We start from the raw sequence: 27,044 nt of genomic DNA on the forward strand, positions 1-27,044 counted from the left end.
TTCTGTTTCCGCTGAGGACATGGGAGAATAAGGAAGCCGCGGCCTTTGTGTGTGCCCTGCCCCGGTCGGTCGCGGTTAGCATATTTTTTCAGCATCTCAGCGGCGCGCTGCACGTGACACAGAGCCATTCAGAATAACTGCACAGATGTGCTTGACTGTGTCGCGAGCGGCCGAATGTGGCAGCCATGCAGCATGAGGTGTCCTTTGATACCAAAGGGCGCAAAGTCCTCGGACACAGGGAAACCTTGCGGTCCAGACGTGCCCACCGCTGTGTGCAAGCGCCAGTAGCGTACCGAGGAAATTGTGGGGTCTGGGCCTCGTACTCAAAGAGGCTCACTCTTGACTGACGAGGCAACGCCAGCGCTCACCCGTCGGCCTGTTATGCCCCTAAAGCCGTTAAGTCTATCCATTTTTTCTACGCCCCTCCCTCGGAGCTCGCTGATCTGCGCGAAAAAAAGTGGCCCTCCGAAGAGCCTGCCGCATATGAAAAAACATCATCATTGACGCGTTTGCGAAGCCATAAGATGCACTCCAGCTCTCGCCAGCAAACCCGACCCGCTCTATACCAGCAGAACGGGCATGGGAAGTCTTATTCACCCTCGTCCGTAAGAGCGGCCAGGCTGGGGCGCAGCCGCCTGCAGTGGGTCCTCCTGCAGCTCGCGCACCCTGAACGCGAACCCCGAGGCCATATCAAGCCACCCACGCACTAGGGAAAAATCTAAGCAAGGCGCACCTCACATCTTAGACGCACGATATGCTAAGGATCTTGATTCTTATGGCCATGTTCTTCTTTTGAGTCTTTTCTCTCCTCGACTAACCAAGCGAACGACGACCCCCGTCGCCTGTTCACTCCGGCAGAAAAAAAAGGCCAAGAACCACCGGGCTAGAAGAGGTAAGCACACTTACGATTCGACCAGGACTCTCGAGAACACGGCTGCGCACATGATAACAAGTACGCTAACAACTCACCGTCAACCGAACAAACGAAGACACCTGTCGCCAACTGGTGGCGCACGGCGGACGCGCACCACAGCTGGCAACGTCTCTTTAGTACAACACGGAAGGATTACTGGAAATCTAGAGCTCCTGTTCTACCGCGTCTTGTCTCCCGAACAGCGCGCTAAGCAGGCAGAGCCAACCAACGCAGCAGACGGTAGCTTGGGGTGCCTAACCGTGCACGCATCAACAGGCAGCTACGAAGAACTGTATGTGCGTGGCTTGCTGAAATCGAAACTGCAGCGCCACTAGGTACGCAGTTGTTCACGGAGACGCGCTTGAGTAGCGACCGTCATTTCGGGGAGACACGATATCGCACGTGTCTGCAGAGGAGTCTTCCACCGCCCTGAGTAGTTCGTTCTTGAGCTCGCGCCGGGCAAAGACTGTTGTCGCCAGGACACCAACCAAGCCCAACAGAGACCAGAAAAGAATGAGCTGAAGATCGGTAAGCACAGAGAAGCGGGCAGAAACGCGGCCATCTATCTGGTACAACTACGGAATCAGAAACGAAACCCTTAACTGGTAAACGGGGGAAAACTGGCACCCTCCAGAGTGGAGAACGCGACAAGCGGACTAGGAGTGGAAGCGACCCTATTAAATAACTTCAGCACACTACACCAACCTGAATGTTTACGAAAAAATATTGCTACGCTTGTCCCACTCTCGCTGCCCCAGTTTCTTACAGCGGCCCGCTGGTGCGTCCGTGCAGTCGGTCCCTGAAACAAAGGCGGGCTGGAAATGAAACGTCGCCACCAGCATTCAGAACGAACAGATTTGCCTCCCTGTGTTCCGCCGTCTCCCTAAGACACCACAAGTGGACGAGCGCTCGAAAATGTGTTGAAATTCTGCCTTCCCTGTCGCGCCAGCTAGAAGAACGTATGCAACCAGCGTCGGGGGCCGGGGGCTCCGCTCACGAACAGATGTAAGGAATCTGCGCACACTAAGCAAGAAGGACCCACTCGCATGCCGACAACGTCTCCCTCATTGACAAGATCCATCACTGCGCCTGGGAGAAAGGTGCCTGAGACACACAGCCAAACACGAAAAAGCATGTAACAGAGAGTACAGGCAAAAGGTGAGTCGGTTCGCCGCACTGGCAGCCGAACCACGGAAAGCAACGGGTACGATCGCTGCCGCCCACAGTATCTGCTCATCCTGCCGGCTACTATGCTTTCTCACTGAGTCGAGTACAACTTCTGCTGGTGGTCGCGCGCTTGCCCAGTGCCCAAGCATCAGTCGGCCTGCCCCCGTACCTACAAATTGATTTGATACCCAACCAAAGTTGAATAACTCACCCACCCGGGTGCCCCCCTACGGTGTAAGACGAAACCGGAACGGAAGCCAAAGCCATTCCAGCTCACGTCAACCAAAGGAGGCATTTCATCTGGATATCTTAGATGTGAGTCCCGCAAACACTACACTGATGTCCAGACAGGTGTGACCGAATCATAAGTAAAAATGTGAGATTAGGGTGACGGACACGCACCTACGCACAGACTGTTCAGGACCAGCTCTGTGCGAATGACAGCCTTACCTAGAGCGTAGCCGCAAATGTTGTAGGTGAACATGGACAGTCCGCTTGCGAATGTCCGGAGAGGAGTCTCGACGGCCGCAATCTGCAGGCCCGTCAACGGCGGCAGGAGCGCGGCCCCGAAGCACAGAAGAAACCATAGAGAGAGCACGAACGTCAACGCATCCCTAGTCAGAGCGCCGGCAAAACCTGGAGAAAAACGGCCCAGAAGTGTTGCGAAATGCCACTGAGAGAAGAGAGAGCCAAGAGTGAGAGCGGGTACTTGGGCCAACGCCGCACACAAGCAGAAGAGGCATGCAGGGCAATTTCGGGAGCGGTGCCTGACTATTGTGCAGTGCCTGCCGCAGCCGTTCACCTCCGCGTTTCTGTTACCCTCCGAAGTTCTATAAGCGTTGCTTCAATGTCAAGGCAAGAACTCCTCCGCAACGGATGCTTGAAACGCTTCAGATTCTCATTTGCGCGTAGGCAGTCTTACGCAGCTGGGAGCACAAATACTGGGACCGTCTCTGCGAGGCCTCCCGCTAGTCGGTTTGATAATGGACTGCTGAGCTGGCACAGGGCCCAGTCCAGACGGGGACTCGGATGCGCTGCGGAACACGATTAGTTCTCTAGCGATCTGTATCTGATGGCTTGAAATGATGGTCGTGATCATGCCTAAGAACCAGCTTCTACAAAAACAAAGGCGTTCGGAGTCATCTTCGAATCCGAACAGCAGCACCACGGGCCCCTCGGGTTCGGAAGCCCATTTTCGGTGCGAGAGCAGATAAGAGCGCTCCGGTGAGGAATGAGGTGTGGTATCGCTCTTACTGGCGAACACAGTCCTCTTCCCCATCTGCTCTCAGAGCCGTACAACTCGCAGATACGCAGAGCTCTCCAACGACGCGTTTGCTACGGCGAAGAGCGAGGCTTGCCTACAATGGAGGCCTACGCGGAACTTCACGAAGTCGAGCAATTACCCGTCTCGAAACGGTAGTTAAAAAGAGGTCGCACGAAGCTGTCCGTCGTCCGCATTTTCGGGCGGAAGCCGCCTCTGGGATGCCTTACCAAAAAGTACAGCTGCTCCCGCAGCTCCGAGGCAAGCATGCAGGGTCTTCACCTTCGCATCGAGGGTCTTGTAACCCCCGAGCCGGTCAACCATGATCCCCCCCGCGATGACACCAGCTGTGGGGGCACTCGCCGCCACCGCGGCAAACGCCAGCATCGCGACAGAGGGTGGCATCTGCAGATTGGATGTCAAGTGCACTGTGCCCCAAAACTGCACGCCTGTAACCACGAATAGAAGGGCGGAGAGCGTGAAGACGGGAAGAATGTATAGAGGATTGCTGAAGGCACAGGCACACGCAGCCAAAGTTCTAATCTACACATGTTATCGCGACGCCAAACTCCACAGGGTCCCGCGCCCTGCGAGCAGCCAGTCTACTACGCCTATCTCACTCCTGACACAAACCACAATCAAGGAGACACCGCCGCGGCAGACGTGGTGGACGGAGAGAATGCCGGCAGGGCACCACCCCAACTGGCCCATCTAACTGAACACCTCTCCCTACGCGGTCTTCCACGTTGCTTCTAGAAACGTGGTCTTTCTTTTCAGCATGCGACGATACACTTGCCGATTAGGCGCCCAGGTTTTTACAGGCACGGCACCGCTACCGTTGCCGGAAGTCAAACGGCCCTGTAGTATGACTACACACCAGCGGCAGCAGAACTGGCGGAGGTGTTCAATGAAGACAGGCGGTCAATCTCCTGCCACTCCTGGGGAGCCCAGCAACTCCGCCTGAGAGGCTGGAGCGTCGCGCTGCACTAGCTGAGATCAGCGAGGTTTGAGGAGAAAACCCGTAGTCCCACACACACATCGAAGAGTGCTGCATCTACACCACCTTCCCGCACTCAGCAAGGTCACTGAGCGGGCGAATCACACCGCTCTCGCGTCGGTACCTAAACGAGGGTCCCCGCAAAGGCATACTAATTGTGCACGTGGGGACGAACAGGTGCTCAGTAGGTTACATCCAAAGCAGGCCGGCTACAACCAAGTAGGAATGCCTAGCGGGGAACATAAACAAGTTCTCAGCACGAGTGCAAAGACGCCAGAGCATAAGCCACTGCTGATCACCTCGCAAGCCTCTTCATCATCTCGGCAGTGGACAAGGACCTCCCAGTGCGTCGACTGCTCCTTTCCGCTAATCCGGCCCTCCTCCGCGGTCCGCTCTCACGACCTCTCTTCGCTCGCGAGGTCACTTCCCCTGCACCTCGTTGACTGCGATCCTCTCCCTCCGGCACCATCAAAACTCTCACTTCCCTCGTGGGCAGTGTGAAACGGTTACTCCCTCCGGCGACGGTGAGCGAGGCAAAACCCGGATGCTGTTTTTCTGATGTATGAGAATGTCCCCCATCAAGCGGCCTGACCACCTCACCACCTCTCCCTCTGCGGTCTTTCAAACGTTCCTTCTCGAAATCCGATCTTCCGTGTTCTGAACGGGACCCACTTTCCCGTCTGTCTGCCGGAGCAGAAGGCAACACTACACATGATACAACGGGAACGCCCGGACTGACTAGGCCACAATCTGGGCTCTCCGTTGGTTCCTCACCGCTTCCGTTCGTCCAATCTGGCTCTGACCCACTCCAGTCTCGACTTTCCTGTGAGACCCTGGGAAACTGGTTTCGGACTACTTTTAGAGCATGAGTTTCTTCAGGTGCTTGGCCCTCAACTCTGGATCTACTCCTGACGTTTGTTTTGTCCGACCCGAGTCCACCTAAGGCATCGGGAGAAGACAGTTCCACAGTGCTTACAGAGGCGAAGTTTCCTTTATGGACCGACGGGCGATGAGTCACCCGGCACCTGTCTCGCACCCCAGTTTGCTGAGCGTGGTTCTCTCTCTCTCCTCCGCGGACCGCAGAAGCGTCTTCCTCATCGTCAGTGCCCGTCGAGGAAAGGTGTTTTTCACATGTGTCGATAGCCTCTGAGGGAAGTTCATGGAGTGCCGCCACTAGAGCCGCAACGACTACGGCTTGCAGGAGGAAAGACCAACGCCAATCAAGAAGGAAGTACACACAGAAAACAGCTGAGACGAGGTACCCCACCTGACAGAAAACAGAAAAGAGAAGCACTCTTTCTACTCACCTCTTGAGCAGACCCAGAGAAAGACGAAAACTGTGGGACAGAGAACAAATCAGCGATGCACTTTCCACACGCGAATGAAAGCATACTGTGCACAGGAGGATGTAGTAGAAGACCACGGAAGAAGCACGTGTTTCAGTTCCCAGCAAAAATGCAACAACCAGATGAGTCAACGGCACAAAACATGGAACGGTGCCAGCTGCATCTAATATCGGTTCGTCTTCCTTACCGTGACTCCTACAACCGCGGCGCCTTGCACGATGCCCATCCACAGCGCCGCATACTGAGGCGGTGCAAACTCATCAACCCAGACAGGAGCGTAAATAACAAACGCAGCCTGGGTAAGGCCTACGAAGAATCGCGATCCGAGAAGGAGCCATGCTGACGGAGATAAATCGTCCACGTTGAAGGAGGGAAAGGACGGCAAAGACGAGAACAAGCTGCTGTTTGCAGGTTGTACACTTTGTGCACTGGGCACTACCGTCGAACTGGAAGACACCGGCTCCGCAATCACGGCTGCGGTCACCGCTATACCGGATGAGCTGCCAGAGGAAGCCGATGAAGCAGTAGATGAAAGGAAGTACGTCACAAGAAGAAGCAACATCGCTGCAACGTTCAGGGCCATTGTGAGAATAATTACAGGCTTCGGTCGCCACAAGGCAAGAAAGCGACCAACGCAAGGAGAAGCCAGCGTTAGTCCGACGTAGGGGAGAGCCCCGACCAGACCTGAAGGGAACGAAAGAGGAATTGGGAAGACAAACGACTTGACAAAATGGTGTCTTAGCAACAGGAGCAGCCTCCCAAGCTTTTCAGTTACAAGTTCCAATTGATTTGTTACCTATAAACTCTGCAGTCGGTGCGATCAAGAATGCGGAGACCGTGTGTATAACGACGAAAGCAGACAACTACCGGAGAAAAAACAGTGCCTGTTTGGCCTTCGGATTCGGCCTGTCGGCTAACTACAAGAACGCCTTCCTACCCCGCCAAAAACCGTCAACCGTAAGCAGGAGTTGTCCAGTCACCGGTCTCTGACACTCCATCGGTTCCACGGCGACCCACCACCCTGATTCACTCACCTTGCCACGTTGCCGAGAGGCGAAAATCCAGGGCAATTTGCGAGAGGGAGGCGGGTACAGCGCCGCAGTCGAAATTGACGAAGACTTCCAGAAGGAAAATGAGTGTGAAGACCAACGTGCAGAGTCTCTGATTCTCCCTTGGATGCAATCCCTCCTACAAAAACACATTTGTTTGAAGGCAGCTCTCCTTTCAAAGCCGAAGGACCAGGAAACAGGACAAAAGCACTGACAAACAAACCTTCTCAAAGTTGCGGTTCCGAGAAGGCATCACGAGCATGTCAGGAGGGCTCAGTGGTACGGGCTCTGCGAATCCGACGCGGGAAATTGGGGAGCGCGGGGGGGCTCCGGGGCCAACTAGTCGCAACCTGTGGTACCTACCATCTACAAAAATCATCGCCGCAAGATGTCCTCCCGGTGAACCTCCGGCACAGAAAATATGAGAAGTTGCTGGGCAGGACAACACCGGCTGCTTTTAAGTGCCACAGAGCACGCCATTCACTCAAGAAACGCCCGCCCCTCATTCGCCTGTTGGCGTGCGCAGCCCGGGAGAAAGAACTCGGGCTCCACGCTGTGGCAATCCGGGAAGAGGAAAGAAGACCCCAATGACAGCGTTGGAGAAGTAGAGCCACAAAAAAGTACACGCGGACGCCGTGAAAATCCACCCATCTTTCATACCGTGAAGTGGCAAACTTTACAGAAGGCGCGTCTACGCGCTTCCCACTCCACGACGCCGTCGCCAGCAATGAAGACAGGCAGAATATGAACTTGAACTGCAAAAAGTCCGAACGCCGGCTACACTCGGACGCACAAGCGGCTTCACACTGTCTACCGCGATCCCCCTCTTTCGCAAGGAGAGTCGCCACTTTGTGCACGTCCAACCACCGTCGTGGAACCCGCTTAAGCAAGTCGCAGCGTGTGGATTACTGGATGTTTTCAGCTGTCCTTGTCGTAGCACTGACTACACACATCTGCTACACTGTCTACAGCTCAGCCTGTCTCAACTGAACTCCCTTGTGGGGTAGGTGACGCAGTTTGGCTCACCGCTGTCTGTTCGACCCCAGCGCATTTCCACCTTTCGTACTTCTTCGAAACAGCTTCGGCTACGCTTGGCTCGTCACCAAGCTCCTCTACGCCACTCCGGGGAAACTTCCCCGTTGTGCCTTTCGTGTCTCTGCGTCGACGCCGATCTTCCTCCAGCTCCCTCAACTCACATTCTACACCGAGCTCCTCGTTGTCTTCCTCGTCTCCTAGGCTGACGCCGTTGAATCCAACTGCTCGTCCCCGTCCTCGCAACCTGCGCCAGTGCCCGTGCAGCGTTTCGGCCACCGTGGATACACTCGCGGCCACGCGCAACGCCAGCCGGGTAACTGCAGTCGATGCCATGCGGGATGAGAACCCCGCGTGTCTATCAACCCTTCCGCGTGAGCCTTCTACGGGAAAAGCCATCCTCGCGGCTTCTGCGTGTCGCTCAGGAAAACATACTTCCACACCACCCAACTGATGTGCTGCCGGACGAAGCTCTCGCGCTCCCGCCGCGGAATCGAGAATTCGCTCTTTCCGTCCGCTGCAGTCGACAGCCCCTTTTTCTGGTCTGCCACTCCGCTCTCCAGAGAGGCACAGAGAATGAAACGCCGACACTGGAGACACCCCTTGTACAGAAGACAGTTCGGCCGGACCCAGTTTAGTCGCTGCGTCCACATACCGCAGACTTGTTTCGTGCCCCTCCACGCACGGTCGACCGTACAAGCAGGGAGCGACTGCAGTTGGATGCAGAGACTCGGTTCCGCGTGCATCAGTGCCTTCTTGAGTCGCTACAGCGGTTGCAGCGACGACTGGAGGATACAAGTAATTTGAACTGTCCCTGTGTCCGTTCACGGAGTTCTCGAGGCGCGCTGCCATCGCTTTTGTTGACTTCGCTGTGGAGAACAGTGGAGACGAGGAACGGTACGGTGAAGAAGGAGAACCGAAAGCAGCTGGCAAACTGGACGCCGGTAATGTCCCTGCTCCCCTCGTCGTTACTCCATCTGCAGGATCAACAGGCGAAAGCGGGGGACTAGAAGAGCTCGGTGACCGTGTCGCGAGGACAACTACGGACGGTTGCCCGGTGGTCACCTCCACTGCACGGCTGCCCGGCATCGGGTCTCGCTCGGGTCTTCCCCGAAAGGCTCCCAATTCGTTTGGTGACGGCAGTCCATCTCCTCCGCCGTACTGATCGTCGATGGCTGTGTGCTTATCGGCGTCGCTCAGGGAACTCGACAGAACGCTGCAGAAAGGTTCCCGGAAAGGAGCCCCTCCAACTTCAGGGGTCAAGTCCGAGGCTGCGAACGAGTCGACAGTTGGAGAGCTCGGTTGTTCTGCACAAGTATCTCCTGTTGGTCGTTGGTGCCTACTGCCCCTTGCCGAGTGAGGGAGGCCAGGCTCTGCTGTACGCGAGCCCCACTGTGAGTAGCTATGACTTACCGAAGCATAGTGGCGTTGGTCATCTCCCATCATTCGGAGGAAGGAAGGAGTGAAGTTGTGTGTAGAAACAAATGTATCGAGGGACTGGGAGAACACTCGTACGCTTTTTGTGTAGATCCGACAGAATAGCAACGTCAGGTGGCGCGCTCACAGGCAACAGCACCACAAAGAAAAACCATGTCTTCTAGAATAACATCAAGACCTTCGTACGTATACCGCCACTCCCACGTGCGTGCCATCCGTTCTGTGATGTGACAGCGTCTGCGACGGGCGAAGAAACCGGGGCACTTGATGAAGTGCTGGCTGTCCACGGAGCATCCCCAACGAATAATCCTGATGTGGCAGCCCGGCGATGAACAGGTTCGCGTCTTGCGTGACAGGGTCCACAGCCGACAGATCGGACAACCGAGAAGGACCAGGTGAGGACACGTGACGAGCCGGGAAACACCATGGACGTGGCTTAGGCTATCTGGAATACCCAGCGCCACCAGCTGGGAACAATGTATTTCAGTCCGAAAGGCTATTACAGAGGGATCGAAGTGCCCTTATGATGCACCAAGCCTTACTGGGTTCCGCACGCCTCACTCGCGCCCTGTGCTCCCTGAAAAAGATAAGCATGTACAACTTGAGGTGTAGCTCGGCTTTCTCATCCAGCTGCCATCAAAGCGCTCCACGGACAACTGACCGCGGAAACAGTACTTGTCGTCTCACTCCAAACTGACGTGCCTCCTTCGTGGTTCAGGTGATAGCTGCCTTACAAAACAACAGTGAGGACGACTCTTTCTGCTTGAGGGTAAGCACGGTGCGAGCCTTCGAGGAGGCTCAGAACTCCAGGGGGGGAGCATCAAAGTTGGGACAAAGTCGTGGGCTGGTTTGGCGGTCGTACGAGAAGCCGACGAGAAGGAAACGGCAATCTCGGTCTCGGTTGAGTGCTGCGTTGCATGCAAAATGGCGTTCTTTCAGTCGGAGAACACGGAAATCAATTTTTGAGATCCTCTTGGAAACTACCGTGATAATATCATTTGCCTGCCTGCAACGAAGAGCAGGAACGGTTTTTGGGAACATGGTACCGCACAGAAAACGGGCCGAAGAGACAACAGTTATAGCACCGCTCGCCGCCGGGATCGACACCGGTGCGGTAGGGCGTCACGTCAAGATATAGAGAAAAACAGCGTGGAGCTACGGAGATAAGACGGTGTTAAAAAAAACAAGGAACTCCCGCGCAAGCTATACAGCTGCTTGAAGAAGCAAAAAACGAAACGACAACCAAATTCGGCTTTGATTGCATGTCGACGTTGGAGTACCGCCTGGCTTGACTGCGCTCCGGGCCCTGCGCAGCTGCCTAGCAGAGTAGATTGAACATAGAGGTTGGCGGAGTCGCAGCATTGGAGACCCTTGTCGGGTGTTGTCTGGTCCAGCCTTATTGTCAAAGAAGCAGCTCCACAACGCCAGTGAAGGGGGGCGCCCACGGTCTGGCGACCAAAGCGTCGATCTGACTGCCGCGCACACACGCCAGCTGGCAAGTGGTTTGGCCTGCGCCCGACTAGTTGCTCCATGCGCACATTAAAATCGTAAGGCTGTCCGAGCAAGCCTAAGGTGGCAGCTTGTGCGCAGTCACATACAGCGGGTATTTTGCTGGGAAAGGGAAAGGGGGCTTCACGTCGTTGCCCTAGAGTGGCACAGCACAGCTGCTTTGATCCCGATGCAAACCGGCTACGCGTGGGCTTGCTATCGAGTGCTACTCGCTCTGGCACTCTACGCCGTCGATCACCGTATTTCCGCTCGCCGGCCTGGCCAACGTTCACAAACGCGGAGACACCCTTCGACGGCGTAGCAAAAAAACGAAACTGCGTAAGCATTGCTGGAAAACAATTGATGTTGCTACAAGGGCTTTTGTCTCCCCCACTCACTCTTCTTGAAAGGGCCGGGCGACGCTGACCACCTGGCTTCGAATATCTTCTGATGCCGGGTCGGCCATGGTGGCAACGCAGAAAGAACGCAACTACGATAACAGGCGGCCGTGGGTACCAACACTTGTGCAGAAGTAACCGATCTGAGGGAGTGCAGTCGGCGTCTTAGGGCCTGCAAGCTAATGGTGGCAATCTGTCCTGATCACACAGCAACCCCGTCCACCAAACAGCCTCGCAGGGCTGAAGAACGAAGAAAGACATAGTGAAAAGGATGCTGCACATCCTTCTCAGAGACAGACGACGAGCTGCGGTTGCTTCGGGGACGTGCCCGATCCAAGCAATGATGCGCATAGCAGCACCCTAGACGGCTATACAGAGACTAGAGATACAAGCCCGGCATCTAGCATGACCAAGAAACGGAATCACCACAGTTGCTGAGTCCGCTGCGTTTCGGGACATAATAGACCTGGCACTGCACGAGAACGCGGATAACCGTGTACACCGTGACTAAGCAAATGCTCATTCGGAGCTCGCAACGACCCTCATCAAGCCGAAGAACGACAGAAACAACGACACGCTTATCTTGAGGCCCAGCATCGTACAAGGCTACTTTGACGACGACTGTTCGTGGAAGCTGACCAACAGAACAACAAGCAAGATCACCACCCCGGACAAGCTCTGGGCATCCTGCCGCACACCCGCGTACATCGGCGCACCTCCGCCGGAAGGGAGAGGCAAGGAGGTCGCTTCGTTTGACGAACTCAGCACCGGCGAAACCGACTATGGAGCACGGTAGCTCGGGAAGGAGTATAACAAGAAGTCGAGACACCGCAGCATTCTTTCTCCCTGAATGTAACCTGAAAGCACAAATCAGGTTTCGGTATGGGCGTCAGGCAAACGCCTTCGTCCTGCCGTCACCAGCTGACCCGCGCAGCGGTTATGTGCCCGGGTGTAGTAAGGTCAGTGCGCTCGACGTTGGGATTACGGAAACAGTGTGTGGGCACTTGATTCGAAAGTCAGACACAGAGCCACCAAGCAGAGTGTCGGCTTTGTGAGGGCGCCGGACTCCGTTGCTCGCACGTGCCTCCCCAAGACGAAAGTACTTGTTCCTTGTGGCAACGCAAGGAGAATGTTGTCGGGCATCTTCTGACCGACAACGAAACACAAGAGAAACTTCGTCGCAACCCGAGGCCCTGCTCTTGGAGGCCACAGCGCATAATGGACGCTCGCGGTCCGGGGTCGTACCCACCAACGTCGAAACGCCAGGAGGCCGCTGGAGGAAATGAAGCAGCTGCAGAGCCCAGAAAAGGTTTGAAGGAGTGGCGTATACGTCAAGACACTATATCTGCGCATAGGATACCGCGTCACGAACCCGCCAGAGCAAATCCGTCAGCGCCACTTGTGCTATATTGATTGCTCTGGAAAGGCAGTCGGGGGTCGTGTCCAACCCGGAAGCTCGGCAGATATTCAGCTAACCAAAGCAGAAGTTTCCCTACGACGTGCTTCGGCCTTCTGTGACCGTTCCAAGGTCCGCCTGCCCCTGTTTAGCCGGACGAGACTTCTGTAAGCTCAGGATATCCGCATGCGCAGCTTGGAGATCCGAAAGAAGACGTTCTAGTGAGTCATTGCTGCCTCTTAGAGATCCTGCTGCAGCGATGTCCAGCAGCTCCTAAGGAACATCAGCCACACGAAGTACATCCCGTAAGTGGAGTTTGTATACTGGACGCAACTGCCGGAGAGCTTATTCTCATAGTCGGTATCAAATATAGTACTCCTTGCGGAGTTGACCCGACACCTCGCGCCACAGAAAGAACCATAGCCGCATTAAGAACTCCACATATGGCCCGAAGAAAGATCACGCTGGCATCTGGAGCAGGGCGGCTCAACAGGGAAAAAGCAGGAGCGCCCCCTACCCTGTCCCGAGTCACTGTATGAAATACACTAGTATACGGGCCAGCAACGGACTCATACAAGCTTTAAGTAATGATGACAGGCCAGCCGCTCAGTCCCGGCCGTACTAGAGTGCAAGTGACAATGTCAAGGCAGCGCGCAAGCGGTGCACGTATCGCCTAGAAAGAGACTTCTCAGAGAATGTGTCACGTCGGGGAGCAGCAGCTATCGTGGTCGTCTGCGACTGATTAGGACATGGAAACTTTGATCGCCAACCTTGGGAAGCTGCAGAGCACCCTCTCTGACACCGGCGTGGGTCTGATCTTGAGTCTCAACAATTCGCAGCTCCGGAATCAGCTTCGCCTGTTCACATGAACCTTCGTCCCTTGCCGTCGTTTCTGTTCTCTCAAATCCATGAGCTGTTCCTCTTTGGGGATGACAAGTAGCAGCATGTGTCCCCGGCGTGTAGGCAATCCGCCGCAGCTCATCCCACGTGAAGAGCAAGGAGTCCGTCGCTCCACCCCAGGGCAACACGTTCAGGACCCTGGAACGCCACGGAAGAAACCATCGAGCACAGTGCGAGGATGTTGAGAATCACAGTATGTCTGCCTGAGTGAAGACTGCACAAGACACCAAAACACCTCTATTCGGATATTTGCCGGTCCGATAAAGATATGGTTGTTTGCCACGCAAGAATGTCCTCTCTTTCGGGAAACTCAAACTCACCAACACTTGAACCCGTCCGCCCTCTCTTTGGCTGTTTTCTTCCTCTGCAGGTATACGTCGAAGACATATCTCCTCAGAAAGTTCTTCTGCCGCATTGCAGATGTCACAAGCTGCGCGTCTCCTCGAAACCCATTTACATCCCCCAGGATGCTTTCTTCCGACTGCGGGCGTACAATCGTATTCTCGAAAAAAGCAACAATCGCTCGCCGAACGTCCTCTTGAAGAACAGGCTTCCGCACAAGAAAGGGGAAGATATCTTGCGGAAAGCGCTGACTAATGCCTAGAAGTCTGTTCCCCGCCACAAAGCAACGGAACTCCAGCCCTTCCTCGAGACGCTTCGTCTCGACCAAACAAAGCTCGTTATAAACTGGGACCTGTTCAGGCGCACCGTGCTGCGTGTCATGCTCTCTGCCGGACTCTCCTCCAGGTGCGCAACGATTTTCCAGGACTTCTATAGTACTGCTTCCTGGATTGGAGGAGATAGGAAAACTTGCCCATGGCTGTCGCTCAGCCTCACGATTCTCCCTCGTCCACAGGGACAGGGCAATCCTGTGGCGCGTCCAGTACGTAACTGCTGTGTGAAACTTCGCGCCGCCTTCTGCATCTCTTTCAGTCCCCAAATCTACAGGCCCACCAGCTGCCAGTCCTTCGGTTTTCTGCTCCATGTGGCACTCAGCAGTGCAGTTAGCTGACGGTGTTTTCTGCAGACAACCATCAGCTTTCTTCTCCTGCTCATCGTCAAGCTCCTCTGCCTCCGGGACCGTACACGTAGTCGCCTCTTTCTTTGAAGCTTTACAGACCCGCTCTTTGGTGAGCTCGTTGAGAGACCGTACAGGCTCACCGCCGCCTTGCTTATTTGCGACGCCCGGAGACTCACAAGGCACCAAATCTGTGCATCCATGCAGCGGTCTGTTCAAGCAGTCACCAATTTTTTGGGAGCTTTTGAGCAGGAGAAGCACCTCCCATGCGTGAGAGCACGCAAAGGCCATACTAGTGTTGGTATGTGTCGAACAAGTCGTTCCAAATCCGCGATTCGCGAAGGTCGCGCCTGCCACCATCCACCGGGCATCAGTCGGGCAGTTATAGTTCAGGAAAGGGACGCAGCTGCCGCCTAAGAAGCTTATTGCCTTTTCGATCTTTTCGCGGAACTGGGTAACTGGTGCCGCGTTCTTGAGACTCCTTTCTGTTTTCTTTTTCCTCGTAGACGTTGAACTGTTCGAAGCCCCGGAACGACCAGGAGATGAACTACCGCAGTTCTCTTTGATGTTTGCTAAATGACGACGCGGAGCAGAAGCAGAACCATCAACAACGTCCAACCCCGGAGAAAGGGAAGCGCTCAACTCGGATCTCCGGCTAGAAGCCCCCGCACGTACCCCCAACTCTTCACCGTCAGCCCCCCCTTCCACAGCTCGTGTCACTTCCAGTAACGTTCCGCCATCATTTTCCAGTCGTTTACGAACATGAGGAACAGGCAGCTCTGCTGCATCATCTGTTCCTGAACGAGGCGGGGAAGGCACTGGACCATTCGATCCACTGACGCTTTCTTCTGCCTGCAACAAGTGCTCGTCGTTTTTTGGAACATGCTGTGTTGAATCCTTCTCAGGTGGTACACTTCCACTGCTCTGTCTGCCGTCCAGCCATCTTCGAGGAGCAGAGACAGGAAGGTCGACTGCGCCGCTGCTATTCGTTGACGGAGGGGTGAAGTTTTCCTCATCAGAAGATGATGACGTCGAGGAAGGGTCGTAGTCCCAAGAGTCGCTACTGCCACCGTCTTCACTGCTTGCAGTCTGCACCCCCGCAGCAAAACACAACCCTAACCTGACGTGAGACAATGCACCTTATAGTACTCTTGACATACGCTAGGTCACAACAAAAACGTGGGAATAGATCTAAACAATGCGTACAGGAGCTGGGGCAAGCTCGGATACAAAGACGCGCAGAATGTGAACATTCACGACATCTCCGCTGCGTCACGCGGCCGTCACTGAACTAGTGTCAAACGATCTCCCTCTGACAGTCGATCTTACTCATCCAAAATGTTAGACTATGTATCATTCACTTAACCACTGCACAACTGTGTGCCGTAACATGCAGATGCGTCTTTCGGAGGCACGGGCAATCAGAACCAAAAAAAGCCAGGTAATGAGGCAAACGGAAACACGGTGACACCTACACAATGCGCGTATGAATCAGCCAGATGGAGGCTACCGCTTGCCCGACGGAGGTAAGAGTCGGGACGAGGTTACCGTCTCTCTTCGGTCTCAGTTCCCAAATTTGTTCCGCCTTGTGTGAAAACTAGGATGTCACAGTCGGGAGGGCGAACCGGACACGCTACATGTAGCTGTTGCACCCTCCCACTTGGTGCCTTACGAAAGCGTACTGAACGAGACGCTTGCGAGCCTTTCCATCCTGTTCGCTGTCGTTGAGCTCGCTGTCCGGAAGCAACAGCATGTCTTCTTGCAGGTATGTCGCCACTTCATTCTCTGTAAGTGGAAGAATGCAACTGCGGAACCTGCTGCAGGTGCACGGGTAAACAGTAATTCCACGGGGATCACCGGAGTCGCGAGGATACGTCGAAACACCAGTCGCGAACGAAGCCGCAGAAGGACAAGAATCGGGACTCGCACATCTCTCGCCTGCGCGATCTGCGGCATCCTGAGATTGAGAATCGGTCAGATGCCCCTTGCACTGTGGACAGGCTCCTAGGAGTGGACGCCAGATGGACGGCCTGCAGGTTAGAACCTCGGTCGAGAATGTCGCGTCTGGGTAAAGAACACAGCGCTGACAGGATGACAGCCCAAGTCAGACACCGACGTCTATCTGTCCGTCAAGAGGTGAAGGAAAGTGCCGCCGTGCAATACGCCGGCGGCGCAAGCTTCCGTGGAGACGCTGTGAAAACTACAGACACCAGAGGGCACCTGATGCCGGCGGACTATTTTGTGCCCGACAACCCTGGAAACCTGTGACCCGGGTGGTGTCAGTTTTGCTCCAGCAGGTCCCGGAGTGGAACCAAAGTGAAACCTGCACATACAGCTCCAACAGAGCTTAAAACAGTGCGTACAAACAGCAAGAGTTACGGCTCCTCCACGTCTCCATACCCCGGCCGGCTCACCGAAGTGAGCTGACAGATTCACGAGGGTGGGCCGCCGGAGAAACACGACACACAGTCCCCCGTGCTTTACAATTTGAGTTGGTCTGCGCTAAGGTGAAGCAAGCAGCTACTGTTGAAGACCCTGGATATTCACTCTTGAACAGCGTAGCGCGTTGCCCCCCGCCCCCCCGAGTGCCGCCATGACATGCACAGACGCCTGAAACATACTAAGGGAGTAGTGTGCATCTCTTCAGGAAACAGCAAGTACCACATCTGCTCCACAGAAACGCAAACGAACATCAGTGTACTCACCAGGCGGCCCCCATAGCATGAACAACAGCTGCTGCATGAGGAGGGTTTCGAATGGCACTTCCTGGCTTGTTGACGGCCCCCCTGGAGTGCCTGACCGCTGTCTTTCTGAAGGGACGCTCTCCAAAAGCAGGAGGAATCGATTTGCCGCGTCAACGCTACGGAAACGAGCCCAGAGACTGCCGTCATAGCACGGTTCTCTGATTCGTGGGGCCACAGACGAGGCGCCTTGGGAATCACATTCTTCCACCTGACTAGGGACGGATACGCACATTTTGTCCCCCAGATGCATAACGTTCGGCGAGGACACGGTCTGTGTTCCTCCCCTGCAGCTATCAAGACATTTCCCTGTCATCGGGAGAGTCTCGTCCGAAGCACCGGCGGCGATCGGAGGAGTTTCTGCTGTTAGTTTTGCCAAAACGGATGGGGGAACGCTGTCGAGGAGACGTTTCGCAACAAGTGCTTGGCGCTGTCGCTTTAGAATCTCCTCCGCAGGGTCTATTACGCCCGTGGGCCAGACCTTACAGCTGCCTGTTGAGTCGAAGAGGAAGTGACCTGACAGGCATCGGTACTCACACCAAGGAAGAATGAAGTGAGATGCTCGGTGTTTGACTGGGAAATTGACACCAAGGAAGACTGACTACATGCTGGGGGACGCCCGGGAGCTCTTGGGCGTCAAACAGTCTGGAATTCTTCTCGTTGTACACGCTTCCGACGGCCTTCCTCCTTCACTCACTGTGAGCACGAGTAAAAAAAACAACACCACCTACAACACAGGAAACAAGTAGAACGTCTACGTGTTAGCGGCGCAACACGATACCGTCGCACGCCATTATCAGGGCATGTGGCAGCGTTAGCAAACATCAAGAATCCCTTGGCGTCAGCTCTGTGGTGGGAGCAAGCAGGAGGGGCGGCTCCAAGTGCACGTACACTGCATGAAGGCGCGGCCCACTAGGCCCTCCCGGACTGCCAAAGCGTCTGTTGATCCCCTTTGTAGAACTGCAGCTGCTTCGGCGGCGTGCTCATGAATACGTTCGTCAACGCTTTCACCTGGACCAGCCACACCCGAAGGAATCGTCAGCGTTCCCTCCATCACCTCAACATCGTGGCACCAGCACCGGTCACCGCTCCCTCTCTCTTGCCTCCTACTAACATGGAAACTCTCTGCAATTCTCGGTTTGGTGTCGGGACTGTCTGTACTGACTGCCGGTGTCTCTTCCTCCAGAACGCTCCCAGAAGGCTGCCCACGTACATCCCCTCGGCTGCCCTTCTCCCCTGTCCTCTCCCTGTCAGGGGCGGTCCCCTTTTCGCTGAGAGAAATGTGGCCCCCGCGTTCTACCGCTTCCGCCTCGCCCCGTGTTTTAGCGTCAGTGTCTTCTCCCGCGACTCTACACGGGCGACCTCTGCATGTCAGCTCGCCGCCGCCTGAAATGGCTGTGTACCGGTCGATGCTCGATGCTGTGCCTCTAGAACAGTCGAGCTGACGTCTTTGCCCGGCTTGTTCTCTGCTGCAGTCTCTGCTGCGTCGAGGATCACCTCCCTTTCTACTGTCTTCTGACGTAGTGGGCCCTGTGCGCCATCTTTCACAACTGTACCTTCTGGACCCTCTCCGCTCGCGCTCCTGGTCTCCATCCCCGGTGCTCCCGCTGTCATGACTTGCCGCCCTTGCACGAGGAGTTGGTTTCCCCACACTGGTGAAAATCTCTGCTGCCACTTTCCCGTGAAGCCGCTCAACAGTTTGTGGCGTAACACGGACCGTCTTCTCTGCGTCGAGGAAAACAACGAACTCCGTAGAGTGAGTCCGTAGCTCTCGTAGAAAGAGCAGTGAGCTGCGAGGGTGAATGCAGCTCCTGAGATCTCGAGGACCGGTTGACCGATTCTCAGGTGAAGAAGGCCTTGGGACTCCGACGGGCGGCAGAGCCGAGACATCATTGCCTGCCATCCTGTCCTGCGTTCGCTCTCCGCCTGAGATGTGGTCCCGGTGGCTCTGAGTCGGCAGATGTCACGCCGCGACCGACGCAACCTCTTTCCGGACAGAAGACCCCGACGGAGACTGGAAACTTACGGAATGTTGCTCTTCTCGTAGTATGGGAAGTCACAGCGAAACCCCCGCGTTCGCACTTGCCGCCGTCCACTGCATGTTCTGTCTCGCCTACAGTCCGTAGTAGCTGGTTTCTGTTTGGGCAGCGACGCTGAGCTCGAGAAAGTGCCTGCTTTCACTGACGCAGTGCGATGCCGCATCGTCAGCCCGCTCAGTCAGACAGGAAAAGTCGTAACCGCGAAGCGACATACCTTGGAAAGAGGACGGTGTGTATCTGCACTAGACGGGTGAAGGATGACTGTCGCGTTTATGTGATGAAAACTTCTCACTTCCCCCTCCTTCCTCTGTCATTCACACAAGCTGAGGCCCAAACGCATAGAAGGAGGAGAGTTCTCGTTTTGCAATCTGTATTTGTCTGGAGACGTCACATTCGTAAGTTACGCAAATTCAACATCGTAGGCGGGCCAACCATGTCTCCGTCCCGCAAGATTTGTTAGTTATCTGTTACCGACGGCCAGCCGGCCGGCTTCTGTGAAGCGCCCTCCGGACGGACGACGCGTAGCCCACACCGACGGGTAATCGACATCGAAACCAATGTTTTAGCTCAAGACTAGATGCGGGAAGGGCTCCCGGAACGGCAATCACAAGGTGAAGACCGCCGGTAGGCCACAGAAACCTCGATGCAGGAACGTGCATGCCCGTTGCCACACACGCGCGGTTCAGCCTCGTCTTGGGAGCATGCGCTACGCAGATGCGGGCGGGTGGGTTTTAAGGAGTCTGGACCGGAAGAGATACAGCCGGAAAGTTGTTTGTACTTCTTGCCGTTGTACTCGCGGTATTAACAGCCTTTTGGTCCCACGCGGATGGGTAGCCGATGGCTTCTCTCCGACTTCCTAGGAACCCAGCGACGTATAGTGATTTGCATCGACGCGGAAGTTTCTCTCGGACGATAGTAGTCAGTTGGGACATCTTTTTCTGATGACATATCTTCGTCTCGTCGTTCAGCGAATCGAACAGACACTAGAGGGGGGCACAGCGTGACGTGTCTCCAAAAGGAGAAAAATCTTCTCGCAGCCCTCCCATGGAAGTATTACCTGGCCTGCCCAGCCGTTATGGTGATGTACTCCATGTGAAATTTCCAGCCCCATCCGCGAAAAGAAGAGACCGGGGGGTATCACGCGTGGCACCCGACTGTCCACACAGAGAGAACCAGCCCGCCGCCACGATGTGAGCTGATCTCGCGCAGCACATCTTCCTGCTTCGTGCGTGTGACAGAGTTCCCGTCTTCAACACAGCGCCGAGGCTTCTTGTGTGTCTTCTTGCCCTTGGTGAATCCTGTCAGCGCTTCAGCCCTTCTTGCTTTGTGGGGTATTTCCATGTACGCACGCGCGCAGGCCTGCTCCATGTACATCCCGAACTGAGGTGTGAATTTCCTGTCTCGTGCGTTCAACGAACACTGTGGAGTTTCGCTTCACCAGGCCCGGTCCGGGCAGGAGGGTACCCAGGCGATCTCAGAGGGTGCATGCGCACGGTTCCCACTATTAAGAGGCCATTGCTTGAGACGGAAATCTACAGGGAGTCGACGAGTGAAACAGGAGATGCTGCACACTCGCAAGTGTCATTTTGCCCTCACACTCAACTGTACTCGTTCTCCCGCTGACAGTTCATTCAGTGAAAAGACATAGTATTCTTTGTCTCCAAAGAGAAAAGACCAGGGCGGCTCACCTTTGTAGCTTCTCCTTACTGAATTGCCGCTGACAGCGGGACGTGCGGCGTTGCTTTCAGCACACACATGTGGCCGGCCCAAGGAGCCGCGCAGTTGAAGCTCCTCCGCGAGAGAGGAGCACTGCCGAGTCCGCGATGGGAGGTGAAGAAGTTGCGACCTGTTCTCCTCTCATGCGCTGGCAACGGCTTATCCGAATTGTCTCTGCTATAGGCGCGTGTCGCAATAACTTTCTGGAAGACACGGGACGCCGTGGGTTATGGCTTCTGTGCGATCCAGTACGACGGCCGGGCACCGTCGAAGTCTTCAGCCGGTAGTCCCCGCGACCCTCCAGTTGAAGCCCGGGCCACGCCCGCTAATCCATACAGGCAAGTAAGAGACAACTCTCCTGAGGAGGGTCCGCGAACTCTACCCGGAGGCTACGATGGCGGCTCTTTTGCGGGACTGGAGCAGGAGATTCATAACAGTGTCCACGTGGGGAAACTGGGACATCCGAGCCCTGGCTGTTTGGCTATGGAGCAGCATGGCAGCGGGTGTAGCTTTAAGCTTTTTTTTCTTACTTCTGGTCGTTTTTAAGAGCATGCTTTCGGTGTGGGGACAGCGGAAGTCCCAGAAGGACACCATAGCACGATGGGAGAAGGTGTACGGAAAGGGGGGGAGGAGCTCACTTCCCTCGTCTTCATCGCCGTCTGGATCTTCCGTAGGTATCATTTCTTCTCCCTTGGCTCCGTCCTCGGGTTCGGCGGCTCCGTTGTCGCCCCATCCGCCTTCCGTCCCCCAGTCTTCGCGTGACTCTTCTAATTCCTCTTCTGCATTTTCTTCTCTTACTTCTCATCGTGAGGCCTTTATTTCTCCGCAACACGTTATTATTGTGGTACTGGGAGACCTGGCCCGGAGCCCCCGTATGATCTACCACGCCCAGGCTCTTTCCGCCTGCGTCTCTCCTCCTCCTATAATCCACCTGGTTGCGTATGTTCAAACTCCTATCCCTCCTTCTCTCTCAGGGTACCCGTACCTTATTGTCCATCCTCTTCCCCCGTTTTACATTGAGTCTGCTAGGCGCTTCTTCCCCGGTCCTCTGGTCTTTATCTTTTTCCTACTGAAGCTTCTTCATCAATCTGCTGCTCTTGCCTCCACACTCTTTACTCTCCTGTCCTGTCATAATCGAGGCCCGGGCACCAGTACACCATTTCCTCTTGTCCTTGTTCAGTCCCCTCCTGCGCTGCCGACCGTCCCTGTCTGCGGGGTGGCGTGCAGATGCACCGGAGCGAAATTGCTGTTGGACTGGCACAACCTCACATACACGCTGCTTTTCCCCGTCTCGCGAAACACGGCTGGCGGTCAGCAGTGTCGGGGCACTAGATGTTACCGGCGATGGGCTGTCGCTTTAGCTTCTTTCATAGAAGGGCGGTCAGGCAGATTCGCGTCGGCAGCTCTCTGCGTCTCCCAGGGAATGAGGCTGGCTCTTCAGAAAATGTGGGGACTGTCTTCCATAGTCCTGTACGACCGGCCGAATCCACAAATCAGACCAATCACTTTGCTTGAAAGGCACGCCCTTGCCATGAAGTATATGCGACTGCCACTCGAGCCAGGGGAGTCAGTGGAGAAAGAGAGAAGGGCGGACAGTGGAGAGAAAAACAGCAAGGCTTTCCGGAAACATACAGGGGGGTGGAGAGTACAACAGACCGACAACCTGACAACGCGTGTCGATGAGGGGGAGGAACTCCTCAGTGATCTAGACTCGGAAGAAGAGGACACACAGGGGGTTGCTCAGGTATCTCTCAGGCAGCAGTTCTGTGCCTTCGTAGACGACTGCGATGCGGCGGGAGAAGGGAAGATACCCGTGCCTTCAGGAAAATCTCTTCTAGTCTCTGAAGCGTTTTTCTCGAAAAAAGGCGGGACAAGCGAGTGCAGCAGCGGGAGAACGGATGTTCCTCCTGATTTTCCACGCACACATCTACAGAGCCACTGCAGGGCCCCTCTAACCGCTGGCTCATATTCTGCGCCCGGAGTCGAGCCAGTCCGGAGACGAGAAAGAACCCTGATCACCCAGGCGGTAAGTGACCACGCATGGCCTCGGGCGGGGCTGACCTGAGCAGCTGGCAGACTTTGACCCCCCAGGAAAACCGTTCTGGGTAACTGATCTGCACAGTGCGTCGAGGGGTCGGGCTTACGTCAGGTGAGACCGTGGAGGTTCCCACTTACCCGGATATCAGCCGTACAGTATTGTCAGACTTCAACAGCGAATCTGTCATACAATAGGATGATGAGCAGAGCAGTGATCTGGTACGGTTCCCCTCCTTGCCGCACTTTTCGAGTAAGAAAATCCTTTCACCCTTTGCGTGCTCCACACCACCACGCCCGTTGAAATAAATCTTCAGTCGTATCCGTTTCTGTTCGGGCGCCCTGTTCGTCTTCCAGGGTTTCCGACACCCGTGCGAAGGTGGAGCATTGACACGGTGACAATGCGACTGTGGTCAAAACGCTCTCCTAGGTTCTGTAGTATGGGGGGACTCGCCTTGGGAGGGTTCTTCGCCGGCACAGCCCGTACGGGAACACAATGCTCCTGTCTTCAACAGGAATCCCCTCTCGTCTGTCCGGCGCTAAGATTGCAGACAGGGATGGCGGTCAAGTGTATCCGACTGTAGAGTCCTTATCCAGGAGTGGACACATGTACTCACGAATGTGAATGAGTTTGTATTTCCCTGGCCACAGTCGCGGTGAATTCGCCCCTGCGAAGTTTGATCCTGTGCAACTCTGCACATCGAAGACAGCCCCGCTCTTCTGGGCGGTGCATCCCCCTAAAGTTTTTTGCGAGTTTTTCTCCTCTATGGTGTTTCTTGTTTTTAGCTCTTGGTAGACTCTTCCTCTTTACCGCGGGAAAGGACAGTCTGTGCTGACGGGACACACGCCCCGCGCATCTCTTCGCAGCCTGGAGACCGAACCGGGTCCAGCTTCGTCGAAGTTGCCGTGCGGAGAGAACGTCCAGCGGTTTTGCTAGCAGCTACTAGCTGGACTGGAGATGAGGATCTTGATTTGCTGCTCAGAGCACTACGGGACTACGATCGACAGCGGGAGTGGCAATTCCGAAATGCTGCGAAGCCATTCCACGGTGGCTTCTCGTGTCTCGATGTTTCAGCGGGCCCTGAACTGCTGCCTCCGCTCTTGGTTCTTATCAGTGGCCGAGGACCAGGAAAGACATCTTGGCTGGAAAGAGCTCGACAGGGGAAGATGCGCCACGTGGCAATACGGACGCTTTTCGCCCCCCTCGATGATTATTACAAGTAATTCGCGCACTCCTTGCTAGAATACCTACACATCCCCTTTCGTCTTCCGAGGTTATCACGTCCAGCGCCTCCACTCAGATGCCTGGAGTGAATAGTGTGAGCGCGCGCGTGGAGAGTATCGGGACTGGCATTTCGTGTTTGCTCTGGTAAAGGAAACGCTTCTCGGCAGTGGGCAGAAGTTGACCGTTTCTTTCACCACTCACTCTGCCCCCTGCTCGTGAAACGCTGTTGCGAGCTTTCCTTTTCAAGAGGCTCGTTGAAAGCTTTTTTTTTGAAGGCGCTTGGACCAATCAGCTGGACCTGCCAGGCTAGGATGGCGCGTACACCAAGCACTCCCGCCGGTGGGAGTGACTTTCTCACGGTCGACCGCGTTTTCTTGTTCGCGGGGCCTCCAGTCGTCATGGTTCCTGTTAGCGAGCAGTGCACTGAACGAACAACTTACGACATGTGAAAGGGATGAAAAACTTAGCACCGCTAGCGCGTATGGTGATTTTCGGCCTTCACGTTGAGTTGTCTGCTCGGCTACACGGTTGAAACAGGGTACTGGACTGAACCTCTTAGTCAGCATCGTAGTTTTGTTTCTTTGGAGTCAGAATTCGTTTTACTGGTTGCGGATGCCGCCGCTTCGTAGTCTCTCTGGAGTCACGTCTCATGTGTCTTGTGGTGACAGGCTGCTCGCAGCTGTTGATGTTGGAATTTCCATGCACACGTCGAGCAGCGGGGTGGATTTACCAATGAAGGTTGTCGACCTGAAGGGTGCGGGAGTGCCGGTTTGCGCCTTCGAGTTCCCGACAATTCACGAGGTATCAGCAGACACCTCATCTTACCGACGCTCCCCTCGGGGGCCCGACGACGCACTGCTGAGCAGCCATCTTTCGTAGGTTTAGCAAGAAAGCGGTAGCACCCTTTCGTGAAACTGTTCGGTCACTTCGTCTCTGGCTTCCACCGGAGGTGGTCGTTCCGTGAAGCAGATCTCTCGGTTGGCGGGCGAAGAACGGTCCGTTGAGTCTCCGGAAACAGGGCGCCTGTCCTGAACCCTCTTCCGTTCGTTTTCGCCAGAATGGTAAAAGCGGTGTTATCGTGCCACACACCGCAGGCTAGGTGCACATTTGTGGTGTATACTTGAATTCAAGGCAAGTGTTTCCTTAGTCTGGACTTGCAAGTACCGAATGCTCCTTTATATCCCTTTGCCGTCATTTTATTCGCAGTTGGTCCGGGACGCCGTCGATTCTCTTCTGTTTGTGTCTGCTGAGGGTCTCTGCGCCAAGTAAGTCAGTTGCTCACGCTTGGTTTCTGGGAATGGATTTCAATGTGGAATGATCCCAGTTCCGTGTATCAAGAGAAGACTCCCGCAGGATCCGTCACGTTTTGCTCTGGACTTAGGTAGCTTTCTGCCTTCTGAAAACTTTGAAAGCGGAATGGGTCCACGTGGCTCAACGAACCCCTTGCACGCATAGCGAACAGGCACGGTAGGGCTGGTTGCATACAAGTGGCCGAAAGAGTGGATAAGTCTCTTGGTTCTGTTGCCCGGGGCGGCTTCGTGTGCAGGTGAGAGCGTCATTAGCACGGCCTCCGAGTTTCAATTCGTTTGTTGCCTTCGCAGTCGGGGGACTGTTGTCGCGCGGGAATGTCTCCGGCTCCCGTGTTGATCTGCCTCATTTTTGTGTGGGCTGTACCACTACTTGTGTCGTGGTGGGTCGTGCTTTCTCTGACAGATTGCAGCAGTTGCTCCGCGGCTTTCCCCAGGCTTTTGACCGAGCTGTGCGTCACCAGGCTTCGGCACCTGGTGGTGGGACTCAGACAGACGCTTGCAGCTTCCCGCAAGATGCTAGGCGGTATCTACCTGGAATGTCGGGTCCCGGTCAAGCAGGCTCGGCGGCGCGAGACGATGCTCTGCAGTCTCGGGAGGCCAGGGACATCCCGCTTACGGCCGGCCTTATGGACACGGGTCCACGCGCGCCTGGCGGTGGAGTTCTTTTTCAGATGCGCCGGTTTGCAGAAAGCGAGGTGAAGACCTCGTTTACAGATGAATGGCGAGAAGTCGCGTTACCCATTCTGAAAAAACTGCTAGAATAAGCGGAGTATTTAGTGCTGACTCACGATGTGGGGACACGCCTAAAGCCTCTTCTGTGGTCGACTCTTACGCGCGGAGCCAGTATAAACCGACGCTGGCTCGTCAGCTTTCCGGGCGAGACGCGAATCTGACCGAAGCGGCGAGCTCGACCGGTGAAAGAAGACGAGAGCTCTGGCCGGCCTGTGGCGTTACACCGTTCTATATATCAAAGTGTACCTATCGTAAGTGCGTCCTGAGTATCCACGCATCATCCGTGCATGTGTTTACAACTTCCTCCATGTGAATGTAGGTGAAAAGTGACGGCTAACGACAGAAAAGAGAGTAAGATCACGACCGGAAGAGGCGATCTCAAAAAAGTCGCTTCATGAAGAGCGTCGTAATAATCTCTTTTTTCCCGGATTTTGGGAAGCTGCATTGAAAAAACTCCGCTACAAAAAAGTGAGTGTTCTATACACCCCTCTGCTGCAACGCCAGCGCAAGTGACCGCAGCAAGCGACCACGTGGCTACCGGCGACGGGAGAGAGAAGTCACACTCATCCTCTGTGCCTCTTCATATCTTCTTTCTGTGGTGCGAGGCACCCGCTATCATCTGTTTCTCCATCTACCATTCTGTAGATGTTATTATAACAGTGCGGAGGCTTATTTCCTCTAGATGCCGCCATTTGAGTGAAGCGACGCCAACGTTCTTGTTTTTCAACCTCCTACAGGCACGTCACCTACCACTATCACTTTCACACGAGGCGCGCGCCAAACGACAGAAGTCGTCTCTTCCCCTGCCGTGAGTCCTTTAAAAAAAAAATGGTCCACCCCCCCCC

The 27,044-nt window shown here is 55.2% G+C and overlaps 2 protein-coding genes across 2 annotated transcripts; one reads left to right on the forward strand and one right to left on the reverse strand.

Annotated features, from left to right (window-relative positions):
* Positions 1–502: 502 nt before the first annotated feature.
* Positions 503–19,776, reverse strand: CSUI_000456 (cell division cycle protein 123). The gene is made up of 12 exons (XM_068060690.1): positions 18,035–19,776; positions 17,108–17,659; positions 16,075–16,466; positions 13,705–15,491; positions 13,255–13,522; positions 7,760–12,757; positions 6,719–6,872; positions 5,872–6,368; positions 4,638–5,605; positions 3,572–3,849; positions 2,531–2,716; positions 503–2,017 (listed from the first exon to the last, which is right to left on the reverse strand). The coding sequence occupies exons 1-6, from the start codon at positions 19,044–19,046 to the stop codon at positions 12,581–12,583; spliced, it is 4,188 nt and encodes a 1,395-aa protein (XP_067927335.1). The 5' UTR covers positions 19,047–19,776; the 3' UTR covers positions 503–2,017; positions 2,531–2,716; positions 3,572–3,849; positions 4,638–5,605; positions 5,872–6,368; positions 6,719–6,872; positions 7,760–12,580.
* Positions 19,777–19,949: 173 nt separating this feature from the next.
* Positions 19,950–26,231, forward strand: CSUI_000457 (chitobiosyldiphosphodolichol beta-mannosyltransferase; the record flags this gene model as incomplete). The annotated part of the gene is made up of 5 exons (XM_068060691.1): positions 19,950–22,924; positions 23,719–24,152; positions 24,826–24,958; positions 25,364–25,422; positions 25,871–26,231. The coding sequence occupies exons 1-5, from the start codon at positions 21,293–21,295 to the stop codon at positions 26,229–26,231; spliced, it is 2,619 nt and encodes an 872-aa protein (XP_067927336.1). The 5' UTR covers positions 19,950–21,292.
* Positions 26,232–27,044: the final 813 nt, after the last annotated feature.

Source organism: Cystoisospora suis, assembly GCF_002600585.1.
Source record: "Cystoisospora suis strain Wien I chromosome Unknown contig_184, whole genome shotgun sequence".
NCBI lineage: Eukaryota > Apicomplexa > Conoidasida > Eucoccidiorida > Sarcocystidae > Cystoisospora > Cystoisospora suis.